The 25,230-nt window shown below is 38.4% G+C and overlaps 1 protein-coding gene across 7 annotated transcripts in view; it reads left to right on the top strand.

Annotated features, from left to right (window-relative positions):
• MARCHF1 (membrane associated ring-CH-type finger 1) overlaps positions 1 to 25,230 on the top strand; it is a 254,111-nt gene that overhangs the window by 200,652 nt on the left and 28,229 nt on the right. For 6 of the 7 annotated variants that reach the window (XM_074905704.1, XM_074905705.1, XM_074905706.1 and 3 more), the window contains 2 exons: positions 13,497 to 13,576; positions 13,845 to 14,585. In XM_074905704.1, the coding sequence (XP_074761805.1) occupies positions 13,497 to 13,576; positions 13,845 to 14,585 (821 nt within the window). The remainder of the gene's footprint in view (positions 1 to 13,496; positions 13,577 to 13,844; positions 14,586 to 25,230) is intronic. The other variant, XM_074905710.1, reaches the window with a different exon arrangement.

Genomic DNA, 25,230 nt, shown 5'->3' with positions numbered 1-25,230 from the left:
AGCACCTGACTTTGCGGGTTAATATTGCATGGCACAAATGAATAGTAACAAATGTCACACCTCAGGACAAGATTGGAAGCTTCTAGGTGATACAAGCTACCTACCAAAGGCAAGAGTTGAGTTCTGTGCAGTGTCAGATCTCGCACACAATAAAAATTTCAATTGACCAAAAATTTTATAGTCTTTATCTAAAAATACTGTAAAATACTTTATCTAAGAATACTGTAAAAATTACAGTAATCAAAACATTGTCTTCTACTGCTTTCATTTGCCTCTATGAATAAGCTAAAAAGGGTAAAACAGAGTTACGCTTTAATAGTTACAGTATATTATGTATGCCACCCTTGGTTGTATATGGAGCTCCTGTTCCAGCGCAGAGTAGGTGTTCCCTGATATCACTGGATTTTGTACTGTCCTATTCGTGAAATGGAATGTAGCAAAGATTCTGAAAATACAGATTCATATTTCATAATGCTCTTAAGTTGTTTATTCAGACGGGACACCTGGAGGTTTGCAGTGTAAGCTTGGGCAGTTTTGCATACTAGGTACATTAACTCTGAATTACATGGTATTACAGATTAAACTGAATTGTTGAACATCGGATATGTCTTATCCTAGACATAATGAGAAGGAATGTCTTTGGTTTGTTTGTTATTTACCAGATACAAGTTAGTATATACCTATTCAACCTTTAGATTTTAAAATCAATCATTCCCTACAGGGGTGGGGAGAAATCAACACTTCAATTTTACCATTCACTTTTTCTGTCCATCGAAAGCACAGAAATTTAGCATGTTTCAAGGACTTTTCTTACATATAAGTTTATGTTAAGAATTTCAGTAATAAACTAATTCAGGCAAATGAAAGGACAAAACTTAAAATATTTAGATACAATTTCAATACAAAATTATTTGTAAAGTCTACTGTAATAAATTACTAAGAAAAAACAGTGGCTGGCCAATATGTTTCTGTACATATACTATTGTAAAATTAATCCAACTGGAATGTTTACAAATTACTTTCATGGAACTATAAAATCATGTAGCTCTACCTATGAAAGTCTGTTGGTTTGGTTGGTTTTTTACATGTATACTGGAGCATTTCATCAATACAGCAGGAGTAAGGCAAAATTCTGCACTTTCTTTCTGTTAACCTGACCCAGCACTGTATCAGTTACTGTTTTATTTGTGGGCAAGAGTACACGAACAGTGAAAACCAAGTGTAGCAGGGCTATAGCTCCCACTGCCCCTTGTCCCCGTAAGACTCTGTGCTTTACCCCTTAGCCCTTCTGTGCCATGCCTGCACCATTTTGGTTGGTGAGTAGGAGGGAGAGAGAGCATTTGCTCAAACTAATTTGCTGGTCCATCTCTGTGTTCTTTTCCAGCTCATTACAGTGACATTAAATATCCCACTTCTGGGGTAAGCACTGAGTTAATTGAAGGTTTTTGAAAGCAATCTCGCATCATTTTGTACTCTCACTCTTTTGTACTCTGCCCAGTTCTGTCTGCCTGTTTCCTGGTGCTCCTGATTGACAGTCAGCTGTGGCTGTCTTCAGGGAATATTTTTAAACCTTAGACTTTCCCACCCATTTCCCATTGTGCTGGTAGTAGAGGCAACTTTATTATTCTTTGTAAGAGATAGCCTTGTGCAGTATTCTGGGGTTCAGAATTAGAATTATCTAAAGAAAGATAATGAAAAACCTGACCTTGTTCATTACCTATTTGCCACTGCTTATTTCTGTGCACTGTAGATTTTTTGGGGAAACTTGTTATGTCTTCCTAAATATGTGGATAATTTAAGAGGAGAGCTAGTCTGAGAAGGATCTGGTGGATTAAATTCTTTCTGTTGTGGTTAACCAACCAGTGGAACAAATCTTGTGTTTGAGGTACAGTCCATAGAGGCTATTCTTATGTGTTTCTGAGGCTGCCTGGTTATGTTAAAATCCTTTCTGGAAGAAATGTTTCTAACACATTGTAATTATCTTTCTTCACTTTAATTATGATTCAAGAGCTCCTTAGAGAAGGGATGCTCTCTCGGCAGTAAGATTTTAAATTCTCTGATGGGATCTTTGGACTTATTTTTCAGTGCAGAGAAACTCAGGCTTGGAGCAAATTGCCTGATTTTTGTTTTGGCTCAATTGCTTCTCAAAAGCCTGGAGCAGGTGTTAGAACACTTTTTATTTACAAGTCTCTGAAGCATCCAGCTAATAAAACTGTTGAGTTACATCAGGAAGAAGTGAGGTGATCATTTTGGAATATTCTGTGTGATAATATTCATTGGTCTAATTCAGAATATGAAAAACAGCAGAGAAAGGAAAGAAGGGAAGAATTGATTTTACTGTATGTTTATGCAATTTCTATACTGATTTCTTATGTCGGGTTGGACTCCTCTAAGTGAAATACAAATGAACACCAAAAGACACCAGCATGTCAAACTAGTGCCCACTACAGTTTTAGATGAAAAATTTATTGTTGCCAATTTACTGATTGTTGATTTGAGTTACTGGGTTTGTGATTTTGAAATATATTTCACAAACTGAGTATCAGTTTACATAATATGTAATATAATATTTTATCCTTTTGAATTATAAATTTCCATTTAATGTCTTTCATTTAAATTGAATGTTCTCTCACACGGGTTTTGATAAGCCCTATTTTTTCATCCTCTCTCAGTACAAGGTGAATGTATGAAGAGTCCCGTATCACAGTTTGGGTGATTTACACAACTTGAAGCAGAATTCATTATTACACACAATCCATTTTTTTAAATGAGTAAACGTACCACCATGTCTTTGGCAGTAATACTAACAGAGAATGCATAATATCTTCTGTCTGAATTATTGTAAGTACAAATTATAGATTTCATGGTGGAAAAAGCATAAAGGAACTTAAATGCTCTTTTTCAAGAAGTTCATATCATGGACTTTGATAGCCTGAAAGAGGATTGCAGCATCTCCAAGATACCTGTTGCATGACAGAATCCTATAGCACAGTTGTGTGACCCCTTACATTTTGCTACAAAGGACTCCACTGCTACAAGTTGATCCACATGTGTTATTCTTGTTGTTCCTTGCTAAATTCACACTAATCGTAAATGACAATTCTCTTCCACCTTGGTGGGGTTTTTCTTTCAAAGAACTGTGCTCCATTCTTTCCAAGCATAGCTTCCAGATTACTGTAGTGAGCAACTGAGAGAAAATTTACAGCTTTCAAAAAAAAAGAAAAAAAAAGAAAAAAAGAAGTCCTTGCTCTTGTAAAGTGTAAAATGTCAGCCTTTAGAAGTGCTGTTACATTGAATAATACCTTGTATACAAAACTGACATTAAATATGAGTTTAAGTGTTATGTTAGTCATCTAATGATTCTTCTTGCTCATAAACAGAATCATTAATATCAAAGGTGAAACTAACCTAGCACTTAACTAAGTGCTAACCTGGCACTTAACTCTCACTTACTGTAAAAAACAACAGCACAAAGTAAACAAGTTAGTGAAAAGTATTTTGTTCAACAGAACATAGGACAGAGAAAGGCAAAAAACTAGAATGAGATACAATGGCATCATAACTACTGCTGCACTTTTTTTTTTCTCTTAGATGTAAATGTTTTATTTCTTGGTCTAGAGAATACTTTGTGGCTTTTCTGTACAATTTATTATTTATTTACGGTAAGCTTCACAAAATGCATGACTGCAGGATTTACCTAAGTCTCCCTGAAATTTGAACTTCTGAACAAAATTTTATTAAATATATCTCAGTTCCAGGGGATAACCGTTAGAAAATAATACATTCTAAAATTATTCTTGGATACACTTGACCTGTTTTAAACTCAAGTTCTAATGAGAGGGATTACATACAAGAGTATGATTGTATATATACAATAATACATACAATTATACAGATTTTGTTTTATTAAATAACAGTTCTTACCATCATCTGAGTATACCTAAATGTGCCACGTGCCACATCCAGACAAAATTCCATATGTTTGAAATGAGTTAGTTACCACAAGCTTTATGTGTTTATACAAGCTTACTTTGCATGTGATGCCTATATATAAATTCCATTTCTCTAAAGACATTGCATTATCACAGACTTCAGTCCTATCCTATGATAAACAATACCATACAGGAGAAGTAGCTTTGATTTGTTTTCAGTAAACACAGCATGCAATTTATTACAGATGCTTTTTGTTTATTTTTCAACAAAAATTATGATCTGTAACGTACCTGCTCCATATGTACTCCTGAAAATTTTTATACGGCATTTATTTTTTCATCATTTTCATCACTCAAGAAACACATTTCAGGTCTTTGTCCTCAAAAGAATTCAATTAAACAAAATTTATTTCTACAGTGATACAAAATTATTTTTTGCTGCAGTCTGAGGTTTATTGCACTTCATAAAAATATGGTGTCTCCTGTTTTTCATAATGATGCATTGTCAGAGCTTCACTGTCTTTTGGCGTAGTCATTTCAATATTCTTTCTACAGCTCTTTTGCTCTGGTGCATTTAGGTTTCTCTCTTCCTTAGGGCTGGAATAAATAGATATCAAATACACACCAGAGTAGAATTGTTAAAATATAATGATGATATCTTCACAGATGAGAATTTCTCCAGTCTGTCTCCTGCATAGCCCATCAAACCAAACGAAGAATACCATGTGTGCTCTCATATACCTATGCACCTGTGGGAGAATGGCAGGAATGTCATATATTTGAAAGCTGCTTAGTGTATAGAAAAATTTTGAGGCTTTAAGTGTTGCAGATAGAGGGATATGTGGAAACAGATGCCTGCTTTGGAAGAGCAAGTCTGAATGATGTTCTCTGAATACTGATACCAACTACCTTTAGAACTAAAGTACTACAAAATCTAGTAACAAAGAAGATGAATGTTTTGTGCTTCACCTTTTCTGCAGGCTAAATTTGCATTTAACTCATTCCAGACAGTCAAAAGCTGCTAGTCTCAGGCCTCTGCACCTTTTGTATAAAGACCAGCATGTCCTTTGTTTCATTTGCCTACATCATTGTATTCTTTTTCTAAGAACTACAAAACATTTTTCGTAAGAAAGTGATAATGCCTAGAAAGATGCATCCTTGAAGAGAATCATGAATCAAAAATACTGCATTGCTGCAGTACAAAGACTTTGGCAAACTATAATCCATCTGATAATTCAAAGCTTAGCTAGCAGTGCTTCTACATCTATATAAAGTGGATTTTTGAGTAGAATCTCTACCTTGAAAATAAAGATTAACATAGATCATTAAGACAGGAGAAAAGAAATTAAAAAGCTTATTGAAGCTACAAGTCACAGTTGTAATTGCTTTTGTTGGTTTCATTTTTTAAATAGTAGGATAGATTTGCCACTTGCAATTTTGATTTTACTTTGCATTAAAGTAAACCCTGCTTTAGTGATTTAGATTTCAAACCATTTTATAACAGGATCGTACTGACTTTCAAAGGTTCTGAATGGTGTTGTTCAGCAGAACTTTAAGGATACTTTCTCTCCTTCCTTCTGTGTTACTTTTCTCTTTATTGCTTCTCTTCAGAGGCAGGTAGAAAGAGGGAAAGGAACACAGGAGAGAAAGAAAAGGTTTGGGGAAGAAATGTGCAAGGAATAATTTAAAAAAAAAAAAAAAAAAGTGAAAGAAAATACAACAGGAATTGAGTTACCAATTAATTTAATAATTCCTGCGAAGCCATCAGTCAGGCTATGATAACTTTGGAATCTGAGCACAAAGCAGGAAATCCATCATAAAGAACCAATAAAATAAAAGAAAAAACCCAAACAAACCAAAACCAAGAACCCTCCCTCCCCCAAAGCCATGTGCATAAGTTTCAGTTGCCGTCAGAACCCACTTTTTGAGTAGCACCTGGCTTGGCTCATTTCCGCCATGTTTTTGATCTTTTTTAACCTGAAAAATTATCCAAATAAAAGTTTATACTGTTTTCCATTAAAAGTTGCATTGTTTGCAAAGCAGAAATTTTCAGATGAAAATACACAGACCGGATCTCCTGCTGAGCTTATTGCCATGCAAGCTGCTCTAATCTTGAAAGGTATCCATTCCTTGGTGTGCCATTATTTTAATAGAATAGAGTTTCAGCTTTTTAACTATATTGGCTGGTGGGATCTGAAGGATTCTGGGATGCATCACTGCTACAAAGCATACTTAATAGGAGAATAAAAGCATTAATCATATTCCCTGTTTTCCTTATCATCCCTCAGTTTAGTGAGACCTAAGGACTACTGCCCGGTCTTGTTTTTTCAGGTAGGTAGCAACGCTGTTACCAGGAGAAGTCCTAAATCAATGAAGAGAGACTTCAGGGCCTTGGGGAAACTGCTCAAGGGGTCAGGGGCACCAATAGTGTTCTCCTTCATCCCTTCAGTTGGGGGGATGGATGAAGAAGAATACAGGAGAAGTCAACAGATGAACTTGTGGCTCCAACACTGGTGTTAGCAGCAGGGTTTTGGGTTTTTCAATCACAGGTTAGCATACAGGATGCCAGACCTTTTGGCATCAGATGGGATGCACCTGTCCCAGAGGGGGAAAAGGATCTTTGGGCCAGGAGTTAGCTGGGCTCATTGAGAGAGCTTTAAACTAGATTTGAAGGGGGAAGGGGACAAAACTGGAACTCCCAGACATAAGCCCCAGGGTAGATTAACAGAGTTTGTGGGCTGCTGTGCCAGAGACGACCCTCACCCTGCCATCTCAGTGGAGGCAAGGGATGGAGACATGCAGCACAACAGATGCAGGGGATATTGATGGATCAGTAACCATGGTAACACCTGTGAAAGGTCAGGACAGACATGGGACCTCTAGAGGCAAAAAGGTGCTGGGGACATCAGCCCAGCTGAAGTGCATCTATGCCAATGCACACAGCATGGGTAACAAACAGGAGGAGTTTGAAGCCATGATGCAACAGGAAAATGATGATGTAGTGGCTATCACAGAAACATGGTGGGATGTCTGCCATGACTGGAGTGCGTCAGTCAATGGCTACAAGCTCTTTAGAAGGGATAGACAAGGAAGGAGAGGCGGTGGGGTGGCACTGTATGTTAGGGACTGTTATGATTGCTTTGAGCACAAGTGTGGTGAAGACAGGGTGGAGTGTCTTTGTGTTAGAATCCGGGGGAAGGCCAACAGGGCAGATGTTGTAGTAGGAGTCTACTATAGGCCACCCAACCAGGACAGAGAGGTGAATGAAATATTCTGTAGGCACTTAGGAGAAATCTCACGATCGCTTGCCCTTGTTCTTGTGGGAGACTTTAACTTCCCAGACATCTGCTGGAAATACAACACAGCAGAGCGGGAACAGTCCTGGAGATTCCTGGAATGTGTGGGAGACAACTTCCTGACACAGCTGGTGAGTGAACTGACCAGAGAAGGTGCCCTGCTGGATCTCCTCTTTGTGAGCAGAGAAGGACTGGTGGATGATGTGGTGGTTGGAGCCGACTAGGGCACAGTGATCATGAAATAATAGTGTTCTCTATTCTTAGATAGACCAGGAGAGGGGGCAGCAGAACTGCCATCCTGGACTTCCAAAGGGCTGACTTTGACTTGCTTTGGCAATTGCTTGACAGAATCCCTTGGGAGATGGTTCTGAAGGGTATAGGGGTCCAGGAAGGCTGGGCACTCTTTAAGGAGGAAGTGTTAATGGCTCAGGAGCAGGAGGTCCCCAGGTGCTGTAAGAGAAGCCGGCAACAGAGAAGATCACCCTGGCTAAACAGGGAGCTTTGGCTGCAACTCAGGGAGAAAAGGAGAGTTTATGGCTTTCGGAAGAAGGGGCTAGCCACTCACAGTGATTACAAAGAGGTTGTGAGGCTATGCAGGGTGGAAATCCAGCCTCCTCAGCCAGAAGACAGAGACTGGGAGAATGACCCCCCTCAACAATCAAGAAGGAGATAATCAGTGACCTACTGCATCCCATAGACACACACAAGTCTATGGGACCAGATGGGATACACCCGAGGGTGCTGAAGGAGCTGGCTGGGGTGCTCACCAAGCTGCTTTCCATCATTTACCAGCAGTCCTGGCTGATGGGGGAGGTCCCGACAGATTGGAAATTGGCCAATGTGATGCCCATATATAAGAAGGATCGGAAGGATGATCCGGGAAATTACAGGCCTGTCAGCTTGACTTCGGTGCCCGGGAAGCTGATGTAGCAGCTCATCCTGAGTACCATCACACAACACGTGGGACAACCAGATGATCAGACCCAGTCAGCATGGGTTTATGAAAGGCAGGTCCTGCCTGACAAACCTGATCTCCTTCTATGACAGGGCGACCTGCTTATTGGATGAGGGAAAGGTTGTGGATGTTGTTTACCTTGACTTTAGTAAGGCCTTTAACACCATTTCCCACAGCATTCTCCTGGCAAAACTGGCTGCTTGTGGCTTGGATGGGCACACGCTTTGCTGGGTAAAAAACTGGCTGGATGGCCGGGTCCAAAGAGTTGTGGTGAATGGAGTTAAATCCAGTTGGCAGCCGGTCATGAGTGGTGTCCCCCAGGGCTCGGTTTTGGGGCCACTCATGTTTAACATCTTTAATGATGATCTAGACGAGGGGATCGAGTGCACCCTCAGTCAGTTTGCAGATGACCCCAAGTTGGGTGGGAGTGTTGATCTGCTCGAGGGTAGGGAGGCTCTGCAGAGAGACCTGGACAGGCTGGAGCCATGGGCTGAGCCCAGCTGGAGGAGTTTCAATAAGGCCAAATGCCGGGGGCTGCCCTTGGGCCACAACAACCCCCAGCAGCGCTACAGGCTTGGGGAGGAGTGGCTGGAGAGCTGCCAGTCAGAGAGGGACCTGGGGGTGTGATTGACAGCCGGCTGAACAGGAGCCAGCAGTGTGCCCAGGTGGCCAAGAAGGCCAATGGCATCCTGGCTTGTGTCAGCAATAGCGTGGCCAGCAGGGACAGGGAAGGGATCTGAGCCCTGTACTCGGCACTGGTGAGGCCGCCCCTCGATTCCTGTGTTCAGTTTTGGGCCCCTCACTACAAAAAGGACATCGAATGACTCGAGCGTGTCCAGAGAAGGGCAACGGAGCTGGTGCAGGGTCTGGAGCACAGGTCGTACGAGGAGCGGCTGAGGGAACTGGGGGTGTTTAGTCTGGAGAAGAGGAGGCTGAGGGGAGACCTCATCGCCCTCTACAGCTACCTGAAAGGAGGTTGCAGAGAGTTGGGGATGAGTCTCCTTAACCAAGTAATAAGTGATAGGACAAGAAGTAATGGCCTCAAGGTGCACCAGGGAAGGTTTATACTGGATATTAGGAAGCATTTCTTTACAGAAGGGGTTGTTAGGTGTTGGAATGGGCTGCCCAGGGAGGTGGTGGAGTCCCCATCCCTGGAGGTGTTTAAGAGTTGGGTTGACATAGCGCTTAAGCATATGGTGAAGTTGGGAACTGTCAATGTTAGGTTAATGGTTAGATTAGATGATCTTCAAGGTCTTTTCCAACCTAAATGATTCTGTGATTAATTTTCTGTAACTTTATGTAGCAATATTGTAAGCTGAGCAGCTTTTGGAAGTGTCTCTGGCCTTCCTTATTCAGAACAGAGAGATTAGCAGATTCATTAGTCTTTTTGGTGAAATATGTGAGGCTGTTTTGCATCATCTGTGTATTACATCTGGTTTGTTATTTTAAAGCTTAACTCCATTCCTATATGAAAGCTTTGCACTTATGGAACATGATTTTACTCAGCTTTTCTGTTAGGTCAGAGTAGAGCCCTTCTCTCTTCTTAAGAAGAGCAGAGCTTGACTCATGTTCTTGGACTAGTTTCAACATGCAGTGTTAAGCAATAAATGGTCAGTGAGGACTCATTTTTTGTTATTATCTGGAAAATTTTATCAGATCCTGAACACCAAAGTAAAGACAATCTTGATTTGGAATTATTTTTTTTTGCATCAGTTGACCTTCATTCTGTGCCCCATTTCTGTCTTTGCTGCAGTCTTTCAACACAGACGCGTGTGTGAAATTCTCTTGTGTCACTTAAATTATTATCATCTTGCGTGCCCTGAAAACTCTGTATTTACCAGTATTCTGTTTGAGTAGCGTACTAGCAACTCCTGTTGAATATATCAAAAATAATTGTGGATAAGTGCCCTGTCATGTCTTCTAGTTGAATTGCATATCCTTGACAAGAGAGTTCATCTAAACTATCCAAGACTTCTGAATGTGGTGACTGGGGAATCGCTCTCTACTAACAACATATTTGAAATGCCAAACCTAATCAGCTGGATTTGGCATTATCCCTCTAACATCTTCCTTGTGTTGAAGGCATAGAGAAATTAGCTGCCTTGCTTATAAATGAATTGTCAGACAACTTTATTTTGAATTACCACATTTGATTATGCTTCTGATAAAATTTTCTATGATAAAATTAGTACAGTGCTGGTTTAGTTTTCCCATTCTAATGAGCAGTACAATATGGCTGTCTGAAGTAGACATTCATTCAGTGAATACCCTTTTTTTAAAAAATCTTTTATTCTTCCTGCAAAGTGCAGAGTCCACAGCATCAATCTGATTCCTCTGTTCAATAAATACAGTATCTCAAAATATTCAGTGTGCTAAATAGCAATATAGGAAGGGGATCGCAATTATGACAATAGGATCTGTGTGCTTGAGACTGTTTCCAAGACCTGTTGTATATACATTCCCATAAAAGCTGGACTGATATGATGCAAGTAGAATATATTCAGATGATCATGTTTTGGTTTGTCAGATATGCCTTTAAAATATATGTGATGCCACTTAAAAGGTTTTGTATTTTATTGCTAAAACTAGCAGTAAAGATGATTAAAATTAAAACATATAAAAAAATTTAAAAATGCATTTAAAAGTTGTAGGAACATGTTGAACGAAACTTGCTCACAGATAAAAAGCTGAATTCTCTTGTGCATAACTTGGAATGTTGGAGCTTTCTTGTTTTGTTTTTGAAGACTTAAGTGGTGCATAGGCTTTTTGCCTGCCCAGATGTTAAGTTTGCTCCAATAGGGATAAGACAAACAAGCAAAAAGTTGTTTTGGTTTTTTTTTAAATAATTTGATGTAAATTATTTTAGAAGGAAATAAACCTCCCTCTGAGTTACATTTAACTTAACACCACATTGTTATGCCAGGGCAGGTGAACTAGAAAGTAAATTTGACTGAGCAGGGCTGAAACAGTCCAGACCTCTTTACAGCTGAGAGTGAAATGTAAGATTTAAGCAATCAAACTGGTAATGTAATTTTTATCGTAAAATAATTAGATTTCCACCTGTCTTCAGTCCCAAGTAGTAAGTGTAAAAGCTTTTCAAGGAATTTGTTTTAATTTTTGGCTTTATTCCAGCCCTCTTCAAAACCGTCTAGCTGACTTCCTGCTTTAATAGCTGCTGAAAGTTTCTTGAACTTGTGCAGACCTACTGTATGGTTACTGGGCCAGTTTAGCCATTCTCCTTATCCCTTCAAAGGGTAATGCTTGGGCAAGGTGATAGAAAACTTGCTTTTACATCATGGGTATGACCTCACCACCACTCAAGATCAAGCCAAACCCCTGTACTACACAGATCCTGAAGGAAGCAATGGTGACAATCCTGCAGCTGTGAGGTGAAAAAAGAATGGGGGCTAGTCTCAAGGGATGAATTCAGGAGTCCACACTTAACTCTAGGGCTGGGTTTCTTAAGCAGGCCTTCAGTCTGGAGGGACTTTTTTCACACAGCAGCAGCAGCATGTAGCCCAACAACGTGGCTCTGGTGCTGATGTCTACGTCTTTCCTCATTAAGTAGCTTAAGGTATGCCTAATCACTTAAAACGAATCACAGAGGCTGAGGTGGAAAAAGATTATATACCCAACTGTACATACACCATCTGTATCTAATATGTATGTAAGAATAATTCATATTCCTTCACAGTATGTGTAATTGAAATGTTGCTTTTGTAGTAGAAGAGATATGAAATACAAACAATTTCTCTCACTGACACTTGACCTTTTCCCAGCGTTAGACTGCATGTAGACACACTAATGTTCCTTCTCTGCCTGGTGGACCCAGGCACTGAAAAACCATTTGAACATAAGTCTTGTGTCCAAATGCTTTATCAGTTTCCTTTCTCACGTTGGCTTAGTTTTCATACCTCTAAGTTTCATTTTGTAGAACTAGTAGTAAAGAATTAGTAATATTTTTGGTGTTGTGTTATTAATCAAGAGGTTAAAAGGGTTACTTGAATTCTGAAAGCTAGATTATTTTCATGCAAAAGCACCATTCTTAAGTCTCAGCTGGTATCCCATTAAAAGCAAAAATGCACATAGTGGTGACTGATGTTTCCAAAAGACGGAAATATATGTATGAAATAGAATGGATATTAAGAGCCTTGGATAAAAGTGAAGTGTCAGCAGGTACTTGCTGTATTTATTTATTTTCAAACTGATGCCACAAAAATGTCTGTGAAAGGTGAGCTAGAAAAAAATTTTAATTAAGGACTGTATGTGTGACTGAATTTGATTTGCTAGTACGAAAGCTTGGGATGACAGCCTTTACATCTTTGTATTATTTGTACTTTGTACTCGCTTAACAGTCATTCGTCCCTTGCATCTGGTGCATGATCTTGTGGAACTCTTAGGCTTACAGTATTTTGTCTCCATTTGGTAGTTGTACTCACGATGGGGTAGGGTTGCATACTAAAAACTTATCACCTAAAGAATGATTTTCATTGAACCCTCTTCCACAACACTGTACTTAATGAATGATCCTGAAGAATCACAAAACCTTGGATTTAAATTTGGATTCCATACAGCTATGCTTACAGTAGACTGTGAGGCAGATTGAAATAGTTTGCTGTTAACTTCATCAAAATATGTTTTCAGTGGAAGTATTGAGCAACTGAGTCTGCAATTTGTAGCAAAAACTCATGAGCAAAATGTCACATACTAAAAGTGTTTTATATCTCTTCTGCTGTTTGAGATTGTGAACCACTCTATAGAGATACAGCCTGCACTTTGGTCTTCTCAGGCTCATCAGTTTAACATTTTTCAGCACTTCTGGAAGATCTGATTACCTTGAAAACCTTTTAAAACACACTTTTAATTTTCTTGCTGTCTGTCAGTCCACTCAACATACGTTAGCTTTGTGCTTTTCATCACTCAGCATAATGTAAATGCACTTCACTCCATTTTGAAAAAAATCATCATGGTTGTTTGATTGCATGAAGTAAAAACAACATCCTTTCCCATCAGACATTTACAGTAGATCAAAACCTAAATGAAAATTCACATGTTGAAAGCTGCTTCCTCAAATGGTGAAAAAAAGTGGTCCTGGGCGAACGAGAGCTGAAACACTTCAGTCATCTTTAGTTCCACAAATGGGTTTTGCTTTTGGTCAGGCTTCCTGTATTTTGTGAGCTTGCATATGTTCAACAGTGTGCTATGAACGGCAGCAACAGTTACTTTAATTTTGTAATCATGTGGCACAGCAGTAAAATATCTGCAATGTATTTCATGGACAAAGATTCCAAACTGTCTAACTTATTTCAACAGGCAAGCAGTCCTACAACAGGAACAGCTCCCAGGAGTCAGTCACGGTTGTCTGTCTGCCCCTCCACTCAGGACATTTGTAGGTATGTGCTGAGAAAAATATAATCCGGCTGATACTTGTTGTATTTATTAAATAATATGCAGCTCTTGCTTCTGCTTAACGCTATTCATAATTTACATAGACTTTAGTTTTCTTTTGAACTCTCTTTGGTTTGGTTCTGGTTTTGCTTTTCAGTCTCATGTTTTTCTATTATAATTCATGTTCTCATTTTCATCCTTTTTTTGTGATTTTTCTCTTTCCACCCACCCTTACCATTTCCATCCCTTTCCTTTGCTTACTGCTTTGTCTAGATCTACTACCTTGCATGATTTGTCAGAAGATGAGCTTGAACATGCAACCCCTGTCATGGTGCTGACCCCTTCTAATAGGGAGTCTGGTAAGAAACAAGTAAAACGAAGGTTTAGGCGGAAAAGAGAGACTGGAGACAATGGTGAGTATTCAGAAAAGCAAGGAAAGGGGAAAGACTGTAAATTGCATCCTGAGCCTGCGAGATCCAGCTGGAATGCATCTGATTCCTCATCATCTTCAGATGGAAGTCAGTGGGCTCAGGCTAGGAGGAGAGCAAGAGAGAAGGCCAGAATGCCCAGGAGAGGGAGAAGGAACAATAAATCATGCAGTAACCAGGATGGGTCCTCAAACAATAATGCTGTTGAACTTGTGACGTTGGGGACTATGGGGAGAAAGAAGCAAGAGGTGTCTGACCCTGAGAATCCTACTTTAAGTCACCGCCGAAGAAGGGTTCCAAGGCTTAAGGAATCACAGTCTTCAGCATCATCTCAGGAAGCAAGGATTTCCTCAAGAAAACGTGGGAAAGGCAAAGGGAAAAGTTACTACAGAGATCAGCAGCCTGCATCTTTCCTTAGACACAATAAAGATTCAAAGGACTGCTTTGCAGAGGCAGGCTCTGGCAGTGATGCTCTGGCAGTCCCAGATAACAGAGCACCTGCTGGGGCAGGGCCCGGTGTGACTGATGCTGTTCAGAAGCCTCCAGTGTCGTATGATGACTGGTCTGATGATTTAGAAGTATGCAGGTTAGTTCTTAGCAAGAAAGATTTAACATTCTTAAGAAGAATTTCTCACCGCCATGGGCTGGGTGCCCTTCTCCTGACTGCTTTGTCACTGTTTCTCAGTAATAAACTGCTAGGCAGGCCATAAGAAATAACACAAAAACCTTTGCTACAGAGAAGTTAGTATATCTCAATCTGAAGACATACTTCTCTTATTATCCTACAAGGGAACCAAATGTTTTTCTTTGCTCCATTTTTCTTCATGAAGGTGGACACACTGTGTCCTCTGGCAGAGTATTACTGTGTTTTAAATCTCCAGCCAGAGACAGAGAATAAGGCTGAGTGCCAGATAGCTCAATACAATGGGATATGGAGTTTTTCTTCCTTGGGTAATCAGTTCAAATCCAGCTTTGGTCCCTCTTTGTCATTTTTCATTGACTTACATGAAATAAATTTATGGTGTCCTCTAGAGCTGCAGCAATTGCAGCAATCTGATGCACAGTGCCTGCAAAAGATCCCCATAAGTTGTATGTGACTCTGCGCTGCTGAACAGCTCTACACTGTGAAGGGGTAGGGGCTGTTAGTTCTGTACCCATGACAAGGACTGGAATGATACAAAGGATGATTAGGCAGAGTAAGCATGAAAATAAGCTTTGGGAAAGAAAAAGCAACACCAACAGTTCTTTCTAGTTCAGAAGTTCAGGCTTCTGGCAGCCTGATAATCTTGGTGTGAAGGGTATCAGAAGAAATCAGAAGGTGAGCGTTTTCCCCTGGAAATGAGAGCAAGCTGTCCACTTCTGAGCTAAAGTCCAAATTTGCAGTAGACAGCTGGGTGGACTTGAGTTACTTAATTTAGTGGTAAATGAAAATGCACCATCCCATAAGTTCAACAGAACTGAAACATGGGGGGTTTTTTGTTTATTTGCTTTTTTCCTCCCCAAACTTGTGAGCCTGCACTGACTCTCATTTACAAAGTGTAAATGAGGATCAGGCTTAGTTTCTTGATATGGTAACCCAAAACTTCTCACTTTTCTTTGCTGGGAAGAAATTTGCATGGAAGTACAAACACAGTCAGAATGAAGAAGTTCATGATGCCACATCATGCGGTTTCACAGTATACTTCAATGATCCTAGTTTTAAAAAGAGAAAAGGTGACATGCAAGCATTGTGCTTTTTCACAGCAGGAGATATAAGCCATTCCTTATACAGCTAGTGTTACACTTACCAAGCAAGAATGGACATTTCGGTTGTCTAGCCATTGTCATGATAATTTAAGATTCCTCAGAGTAAAGTTCAGCTGTGTTTGTACATAAGCCTGGATATCAGGACCACGCTCCTGGTTTGGGACCTGTTCACCTTCCAGAAATGCAAAGAAACAGCAGCAGTGGTAACCATGTTACACATTTTCTAAGCACTTGAAGTATGTCTACATGATATGATGTAGAGATGTGCACATACAGCTACCTCAACAACTTCAGAGTTGTCTTAAATTTCTGAACCACCAAGCCTGCATATATTGAAGATCCAGTGTAGTAGTCACAGTACATATCTAATTTAATAATTTATTAAATTTAATAATTACTAAGAATATGAACTACCCAAAACCTGAAATAAATTATTTCAGCTTGGGTCTTTATATGGGCTTAACTATACCATGTAAAAAAAAAAAAAAAAAAAAAAAGGAGAACTTAAAGTCAAAGTTTTGCAAGTGTCTCGTGTAGATTAATCCTAACTGGTGCCTAAATCCTCAGATGCAGACTTTGCTTTCAGGTGGAAAGTGGAGTCCAGTCTTTCATCTGTCTTCTCGACCCATTCAATTTTATTATAATTATTCAGGCACTTTTTGTAAGACTTGGAGCTTGGTTCACAGATGGACATTTTGGATGTACATGCATACTTGTCAGCTAGGCTCTTGTTTAGCAGAATAAAGTTGAAAACTTCTGATAGGTGTGTGCCTGTAGGCTCATATCAGTGGAGATGCTCTTTGAACAACGAGAGTTAAACTCAGCAGAGTTGATAACTTGGGCTGTTGTACAAAATTTGCATTTTTCTTCCTGTCAGGGATAATGCTGTTGTTCTGTTGTTCTCATTACTAGGTGTATCATAGTGATGATAGTGCATCTAGGAAAAACCTTATAAAATCAAAATCATGTTATTTTTTCATAGCTGGTAAGTTGTCTTAGTTAATCAGTTTGCAGACAGCTGAAGAAAAAGGAAGACATGTTTTTGCTACTGATTCAGTACAGGCTGTAGTTTCTGTTTTTCAGGACAGGTCCATGCACTTCTTTGGCTCATGATCTCTGGTATATTTTCCTTCAGATTCACACTCTTGCATCTGAAACAAACAAATAATTACATTTCAATGCAGATGTGCACATATACAGTAACCATTTTTCTGCATGAGAGATAGAAAAGGGAGTTTTTTGTCATGTTTATTCTAAGACTGGAATTAACATAGCTGGTTGTGATGTGAAAAATGTGGGTGTTTCTTCAAGCTTTTCATCCTAGGTATTCATATCTTCTAACTGATGTGACAAAACTTGCTGAGAGTAATGGTCCTCACCTAGATGGGATTATGTGGAAATAGCAGAGGAACAAAGATCTTAAACATCTCCTGGTGCTAGTCTTTAAGTGTTTAAGTAGTCATTTTTTTTTCCTTTACTTCCTCATGAATTACTGGCAGTGGAACGCATTTATATACATGCATAAGGCAGTTTCCTCAATGTGCATTTAGCTGTATGAGCGGGAATGTGACAGGACACACCCGATTCTAGCATAAGCGCGTTAGTCAGATAAAATATAGTACCATGGTGCGATATATACTTCAGCTAGTTTAATGTAGGCCTTTTGGTCACTTCAAGTGAGACATTTCCCCTTCTATTGTCACTGTTTCTCTGTTTCCAAAATATTGTAACAGTCACATGGCATCAGTGATGATCTTTATAATCTCTTCCCTGAATACACTCCTTTCTTCTGGAGTCCATTAGAAGGCAAGGTTTCTACTTCTGGGATTAGGGACATCTACACAAATTCTGACCATGCTGAGTTGTTTTGGCACCTTTTTTTTTTTTTTTTTTTTTTTTTTTTTTCAGATTCACAGAATAGGCTTTCTGTGGATTCCCCTTTTCCTAAAGTGCCCTGAGATTTTCTTTGTATGTATTTTCTTCTGGAATTTGCCATGTGGCTTAAGGTACAACCTCAGAAATAGCTTTCTTTGGTCTGCGTGAATGTAATCTCCCTTGAAGGGAAAAGCTATGTGTGGGACATGATAAAGTGAGTGGATTGTGAGTATTTAGTCCCATGGATTTGCATGCGGGAATTACTAGGAAAGAAAATTGGTCAGTTGATATTATCACTAGTGTATCATAAATGCTTCATGTATTGACTCTGAAATAATATTATGGTAATTTTATTATTTATGATGGAAGAACTGAAAGATATTTTCTGTTAGACTAGTTACAATCTTGGTGTAAAATCTTTTTGTGGTACTGATGCAGTCATTTCAGCAATAACACTGAGCTGTAATTAGCTGAAAGAAATGACACACTCTTAAATAAGGTGAGGTTTCTCACTGTGAAAAAAATGTTTATTGGAAGTAGAATTTTGATTTTGTTGAACTCCATGATGACTCTGTATGCAGTCAGATAACGTCAGGCCTTCAACAGAGGAGTAAACAAAAGAGTAGGGCTTGCCAGAAGACTGGTAGGAATGGGAAGTAGTAAGGGAGAAGATGAAGTTGATTCATGAAATCTGCAGAATCCACTTGAAGTATAATTTTTTAAAAGCAGCTTTAAAACCTAGTGTATTAGTTAAAATGTCATTATAGATTTAGGAAAATACTGATATGGATATTTCTATGTGTTGACACAATCATAGATATGAAAAAATAGTGTACCTTGCACTTGTAGTTTCTCTGTGAAATCAAGTGTTGTAACAGAGTTTCTTCTTTTCATAACTTAGGGGGACCTGCAAAGGTAGTATCTTGCATGAAAATACTTAAATTCTGAAATATTCATGTAGAAGAGTGCTCACAAGATCAACAGACAGAAAGCCTCTTGGGAGGAAAGAAGTCCTCATGGAATTAAAAAAAGAGGAAGGTGAACAGAAGATAGTTATATAGGCTCAAATACTACCATTGAAATTTAACACTCATTTAAAAATTTATACTGAAAACGTGAAGTTGGATCCAGTAAATAATTTAAACTAGTGCAGAATACATAGACTTGAAATACCATCCAGAACCCTTTAAAATCACCAAACACTGGAGGTTTCTGAACTTCCAGACTGTAGTGTTTGGCTGAAGAGGGTTTTTAACCTGTTTCTCCCTAGGATGTCAGTGCCTTTCTTGGGGTCCCAGGATGATATGTTCCTTCATTAGGAGCCAAATCTCTGAATGTTGTCCTGCATGTTGGCTCCTCACCCCTTCCTTTTAAAGAACTGTGACTGCTGCTTTCTTCCCTGTTCAAAGCCTTCTTTTTGCAAGGTGACTTTCTGATAGGAATCTCCTGCTTTTTGAGGAATCTCCTCCTCTGTGTGATGGTCTAGTGGTTCATCAGTATTTGAAGCATTATGAAATCCACCTGATGGTTCAAAGCCCCATCTGTCACCTCTTTAGCCATCTGGCTGGCTATTCAGTCTCTTCTGGAAGGTCTCCATGATTGAGAAGCATGCAAGGAGAGCCGAAACAAGGCAAGCATGTCTTTGTTGTGGTTAGGGTCACTTAACTGGGAGGGAACCGAGTCCTGGTTTCTGCTTCTTTCTCTCAAAACCTATTATTATTTTTGATGCAAACAGGTAAAATGGCACCCCTTCCTGCTAGAAAGTTGGGTAAGAGGTTTTAAGGGTCCTGTTATTATATACTTACAGTTTGCATGTGTTCTGTAGGGAGTTTAGTTACTTAAAGCTTTGACTTTCACTAGGTGGGTGGGAGGAAATCTAAATCCTTTTTTAAGATGCAGTCCCTATTTCTTTGAACTGTTCAGTGCAGTAAATCTTCTCTGACATGTATCTTGAGTTGCACTGGCAGTGTATCTGAGGCAGGAATTGCTTGTAACTCCTTAGATGGTTAGATATGCTATTTATCACCCATAATGGAAGATTAATAGAAGGACAAGAAATGTTGACAAAATAAAAGATTTAGTGTGCTTTTGCTAATGTTGTTTGCTCTTGGGTCTCTTTCAAATTCTGATCACGTTTACAGACATCAAGAGAAAGCTTTACCTAGACCGTTATGAAATTCCACTGGTGTGGTGCAACATTTTGAAAATGTTTTTTCCTCTAGTAAAGATAAAGACATCTGACTGTATAGTATAATGGAAGGGCACTAGTGACAAGGAAGAGGTATACAAATTGATTACGTTCGATACGGAGAATTAATGTGCTTCATTCACGCTCTTCTTAAATGGAGAGGAAGACCAATTTGTCATTTAGATTATGATTTAACAATGGAAAGAATGGAAAAGAGACAAAAAAAAAAAAAAAGGTCTGCAAAATGAAAGCAAGGGAAACAAGGCATGCTGTAGACTACTGCAGGGTGAACATATTTAGTGAATTTAACCTTTTTTTCCAAGCGATAAATTATGCAGGAGCAGAGTTTGATACTTTCTTTGTTTCTGTTTATGAGTAAGTTAATTATTCGCTGAGTTGTTCATAATGTTGTTTGCTTTAATCTTAGGTTCTAACTATATAAAAGCACTATAAGCACTTTATAAATTGGCAGAAAGAGAGAATGACCTTTTTTGGACGGGAGAACAGTAAGATTATCAGACAGTAACAACAGCAATTTTGTGCATCCTTTTACAAACCTGTGGAATTGGTTTCTTGGTCAAATTAAGATAACCTAGGAGCTCATGGTATTTCATACTGGCAGATAATAATCCTCACTGCCAAAAATTAAAACCATGGATTCAGTTGGTCCAACATTTTCCAGATATGCTGTTTCTCCCTGACTAAGGTCCCTTTAGTAATAGTGAGATATAGCAATGATATTTATCCACTGAACAGGGTAGGAATTTATCTTTGCATAATCATTATGAGTCTGGGTATGCTTTCCAGTGAAGAGCAAGATTTTAATTGCCTTTTCAATAATTTCTCACCAAAAATAATGTTTTCGGAATAGGCATTATCTTCCTCGAGCATATTTATGCGGAGAAGATATTTCCCCAGATTAGGGAGATCTGTTAAAATCATAGAATCACAGAGTCATAGAATGGTATGTGTTCCCTTTAAGTGAAAGTAAACTGCAAGATGTAATCCGTCCAACCTCCAGTCAGTATCAAATCAAAGCAACCCTCACCAAGATGTGCCTGGTATAGATATCAGGTTTTTAGCACTAGCAGTTTCTTTCAACAGATTTTCTACACTTTTGCTGCAATGCTTATTAGCATAGACACAGCTGTATAACACCCAGGAATATTATAGAACAATACAGTTTTTACATACTTGTGTAATTTAGAGTCCTTAAACATTATGATACATCAGTATCAGTATATTCCCCCATATACACTTCAGTTTTGAAAGCCTCAGAGACATTCCCCTAGGTTGTACATTTGTCAATGAGGGTAAAATTTGGTATATTTTTACCTGATATATTTTTAAGGAAGTCTGTGAAAGCTATCTGTGATAAATTACTGTAACTAAACCCTTTGTCTATATATAATGGCCAAAAATCCTTGAAAATTTTATTAGGTGCTGCAGTGCCAATCTCAAATATGGGATCCACTGAGAGAGTTCTGATGATGCAGAATTACCGCAAACTCTTTTCCACCAGTGCTGATTCTAATGACAAGTCTCTCCTGTGACTTGAAGCACAAGAAGCAGGAACATGCTGATTCATTCGTTTCCTTAATCACCTTTCTCTGACAAAAGTAATCTATGGAAATCAGCTGTACAGGTACTGTCATAGAGGAGCTCTTGCCAACTGAGTAAGGGTAAAGCAACGAGTTTACAATGCACACAAGAATCCTGCAGAATAAGTGCATTTTCTACTTCACTGCAGCAGCATAGATTGGCCTATTTTCTTGATTACCAAAGAGTAAAATCAATTAGTGAGGGTCAGGTTAGGATAGCCGCTGGTTTTCCAATGTGGCTAGAGATTAGCAGCTATTCTCTTTAATGAGTGTAAAATTGTTACCTTACATGTGAGGGAAAAGCTACAAACCTGTTGGAATCTACCTGTATCTCTTGCAATAAGCAGCTCAGATGGTGACTAACCATCTAGATTGTAATTTTCATTGCTATGATTTTGCCAAACTAAACCACTGTTGGGAAAAACCTGAAAATTATCCATGTGAACTCCTTGCTTCATACTGATTTTAGCTGACCTTTTAAACTGAGATTATCTAAGAAAAGCTTGTCTGTGTAAAAAAAAAAAAAAATCTTAATTTGATGAGACATGAAGGACAGTCATCTAGGATAGCTCTTGCTGTTTTTCTGAAAATAAGCCTAAATCCAATTAGCATATGAATGTCTACAAACTGTAGCCATCTTGTTTGACACTTCCCTTCCTGCCTTCTAGTTTTTGCAATGAACAGGACCAGGGAAAACAAGGGAAAACAGTTCATAGTCATGGAATTAAAGACAGTGCAACAATACCACATTCTGAAGATGCCTTACTTCTGAGTGCTTAGTTTAGCAGCATCTCATGATTTTAATCTGATAAGAAAAGTTTCTCGTTTATATATGTATGGTGTCAATATGCCTTTCAGTGAAGATGCTATACCTTAAACTACTGGCAACTGAATTTGCTCATTTTGCATAGTCATTATGGTACAATATTGTATGTCACATACAGTTTTTCAATCAAGCAGTGCATTATTTGTGAGTTTTTCAGCATCGTTTGAACGTGTCTCAAATCCAGTTAAAATTGTGAACAAAAATAAATACTGAAAATTAATTCTAAAATGTTCTCAGTAAACTTCTTTAACTTTTCATTTTTGCATACATAATTCTCTAAAAATTTTCTAAATTGAATTATTCTGTTTGTGTTTGAGAATTAGAAACAGTTTTTATATGAATTATGTAAAATCTTACACAAATACTAATTTTAATTTCAGTTTAGAAATTTTCATTTTTTTCCTGAAAAAAATCTTTTCTTTTTGCTAATTTATTGCATTCTAATTGAACCTGCTAGTTAAGAACATCTTTTAAAGAATTTTTATGGATTTTTGTCTGATATATGCACAGCATTGGCATAAATTTCTCTGCTTGGTACATCTGTGTGCTGAAGGTTGTAGAAACAGTTCTGTGCGAGAGAAATATGTGCTGGGTAATTAAAATACTGGCATATAAAGCAAAAACTTAAGCATAAGAGTGACCTCACTGTTAGAGTATTATTTCATAAAGTTCCACAGGGAGCTTTTTTTAAAGAAAAATAAACATTCTGGGATCTCGTTATGTAAAGATATGTCTGTAGGTGTATATTATACACACACACAAATTGTATATGTGAATCAGAAGTTCATCTAACAGCTTGTATATGCTGTGCTGTCTGGTGTACACATGATTTATAAAGCAAAAGCTCCTTTGGAGCCTTATACTCATCTTTTCCCCCAGACAAGCAAGGACCTGTTCCTAGGCAGGAATCTTTAAAGCACTAAACTGTCAAAACTACAAAAAGATTAAAAAAAAAAAAAAAAAAAAAGGGCTCAATTTGTGACTATAAAGGGACTCTAGCTAAAAGGATTTGGTCAAATAGCTGACTTCCCTCCCCTTCATTTCCAGATAGAAGTATTGCTCTATAATGAAGGCCATTTATCTACTAAAGGACTAAAAAGCTGAGTATGTAAATTCTGTAGGTGTGTCTGAGCATCTGAAGCTACAGCTATTAACTGTGATCAGTGCTGTACTACAACTTGTAAATAGATCAGTACAGATTTAGCAATTTACTTTTCATTGTAGTGGAGAGTGTGGTTTTTTTAATTCAACTCATTTCTAAAGTATGTAAGCAAATTTTACTCTCAGGATAAGTTCAGCGCTGTAAATAGTGAAAATTTTGAACAGTTGTGATCATGTGAAAATAGGAAGCTAAAAGGAAAGTTCTCTGCTTCTGACTTGGTTTAGATACAGTTCAGGTAAGTCTATGCTTTGTATCCCTACCTCAGTTCTGTTTGCCCAACATATTTTTCAAATTCATTATTTACAATTTATTTTCTCTAGTTTGTGATAATTATGATGTACATGATAGATAAATACAGCAAAGGGAAAAACACAAAAAATTCTGACTCATACTAATGGCTGAGCAAGATATTGCAAATTATCTGGCTCAAGTCTTTAAAAGATACTTAAGCAGTTATCTGACAGTCTGTTTCAATAGCTCTCAGGCACCCACATATCTTTAAAGGCTGTGATTGTGAGTTTAGATATTTTTAAATTTCTTTTAAGCTAGTTTCTTCTGGCTAAACAAATAATGAAGAGTTAAATTGCACCAAAGAGCATTCAAGCTAATGAAAACTATGCCTTTGGTTATTTTCTCTGACTTTAATTCCACTTGAAGTTTGGTTTTATTCTCATTGCATATTTCATGGTTATAAAGCTAGAAGAGGCCATTAGATTATTTAGTTCAAGCTTCTGTATAATGTAATTTCCTAACGTCACCCTGTTATTTATACATTTAGCTTTTAACTTCTGCACAACAAAAGCTCAAATGTATAATTCGTATAGTGCTTCTATTAAAAATGTTTCTACTACAGAATACTTCTATTCATTTCAGATTTGCAGTGTCACTTTATTTGAAGATCCCAGTGGAGTTTTCGTCTTGTATTTTAGCTCTTAAAATAATTTTAAACAATTCTGGCAGTAGTAGAAAAAAGGCTCTTGGGTACATAGCTTAGTTGTCTAGTTTCTAAATAGTTTAAATGCTAAGCCTGTAGAATAAATTATGTATAGCTTGGATTTAAATTAACAAAGAATACTAGTTTTCCTTTGGGAAATAGCTTTAATTTAAAAAGAAAATTATGTTTTTTATGTAACTCTCAACTGGGAATGCATTTGTTAGCAAAATAGCTATTTGGTGTTTTGAAAATTTAGTTCTGCATAAGCTACAGGCTCAATAAGAAGTCAGCATATAGCCAGTTTCTCTTTAAGAACTGAGCCACTGATGCACCACTCTTGGCTTGGTTAGTAAAGAAAAGATTGTAAATTGAGTTCTTGTAAAATGTGTCTCAGAAAATGAATGTGTGCAAGATGGAAGTTGTGGGTATTTTCTTCTCCCCTCCACTCCCCTGGGGTATAAGATGCTGCACGGGCACCACCGCAGATACCGAAACCTGGCTTTTGTGTACCAGGTTTTCGGAGCTTCATTTTTTTGTTGGATTTTTTTGGTGTCTTTCTTTCAATATATCCAACAAAGCAGCTTTATTCTGCCTTCCCATTATTGTATTCATTTTCTCATGGCTCTAGGCTACACCATGGGAGAATACTGAAGCTGCTGGTTTTGATCCATAGATCTTTCACTTAGACGTTTAAATTTCCTCCTCTCCCTCTTTGTAGGCTTGGCAGCCTCAGTGCTGTGCTGTAGCCAGTCTTTCACAGGGTGTCTTTTCCAGGCTGCTTCCTGATGCAGTCCAGGTGCTCCTGCGCTAGGAAGAAGGTCGCCCTTCTTCCCTAACCTGGCTGGTAGGAAGACAACCCCAGCGCAGGGCCCTCCTCAGTCCTTTTCCTACCCCAGGAG

Source organism: Athene noctua, chromosome 4 (genome assembly GCF_965140245.1).
Source record: "Athene noctua chromosome 4, bAthNoc1.hap1.1, whole genome shotgun sequence".
NCBI classification, from domain to species: Eukaryota; Metazoa; Chordata; class Aves; order Strigiformes; family Strigidae; genus Athene; species Athene noctua.
This window is presented reverse-complemented; position numbering and strand designations above follow the sequence as displayed.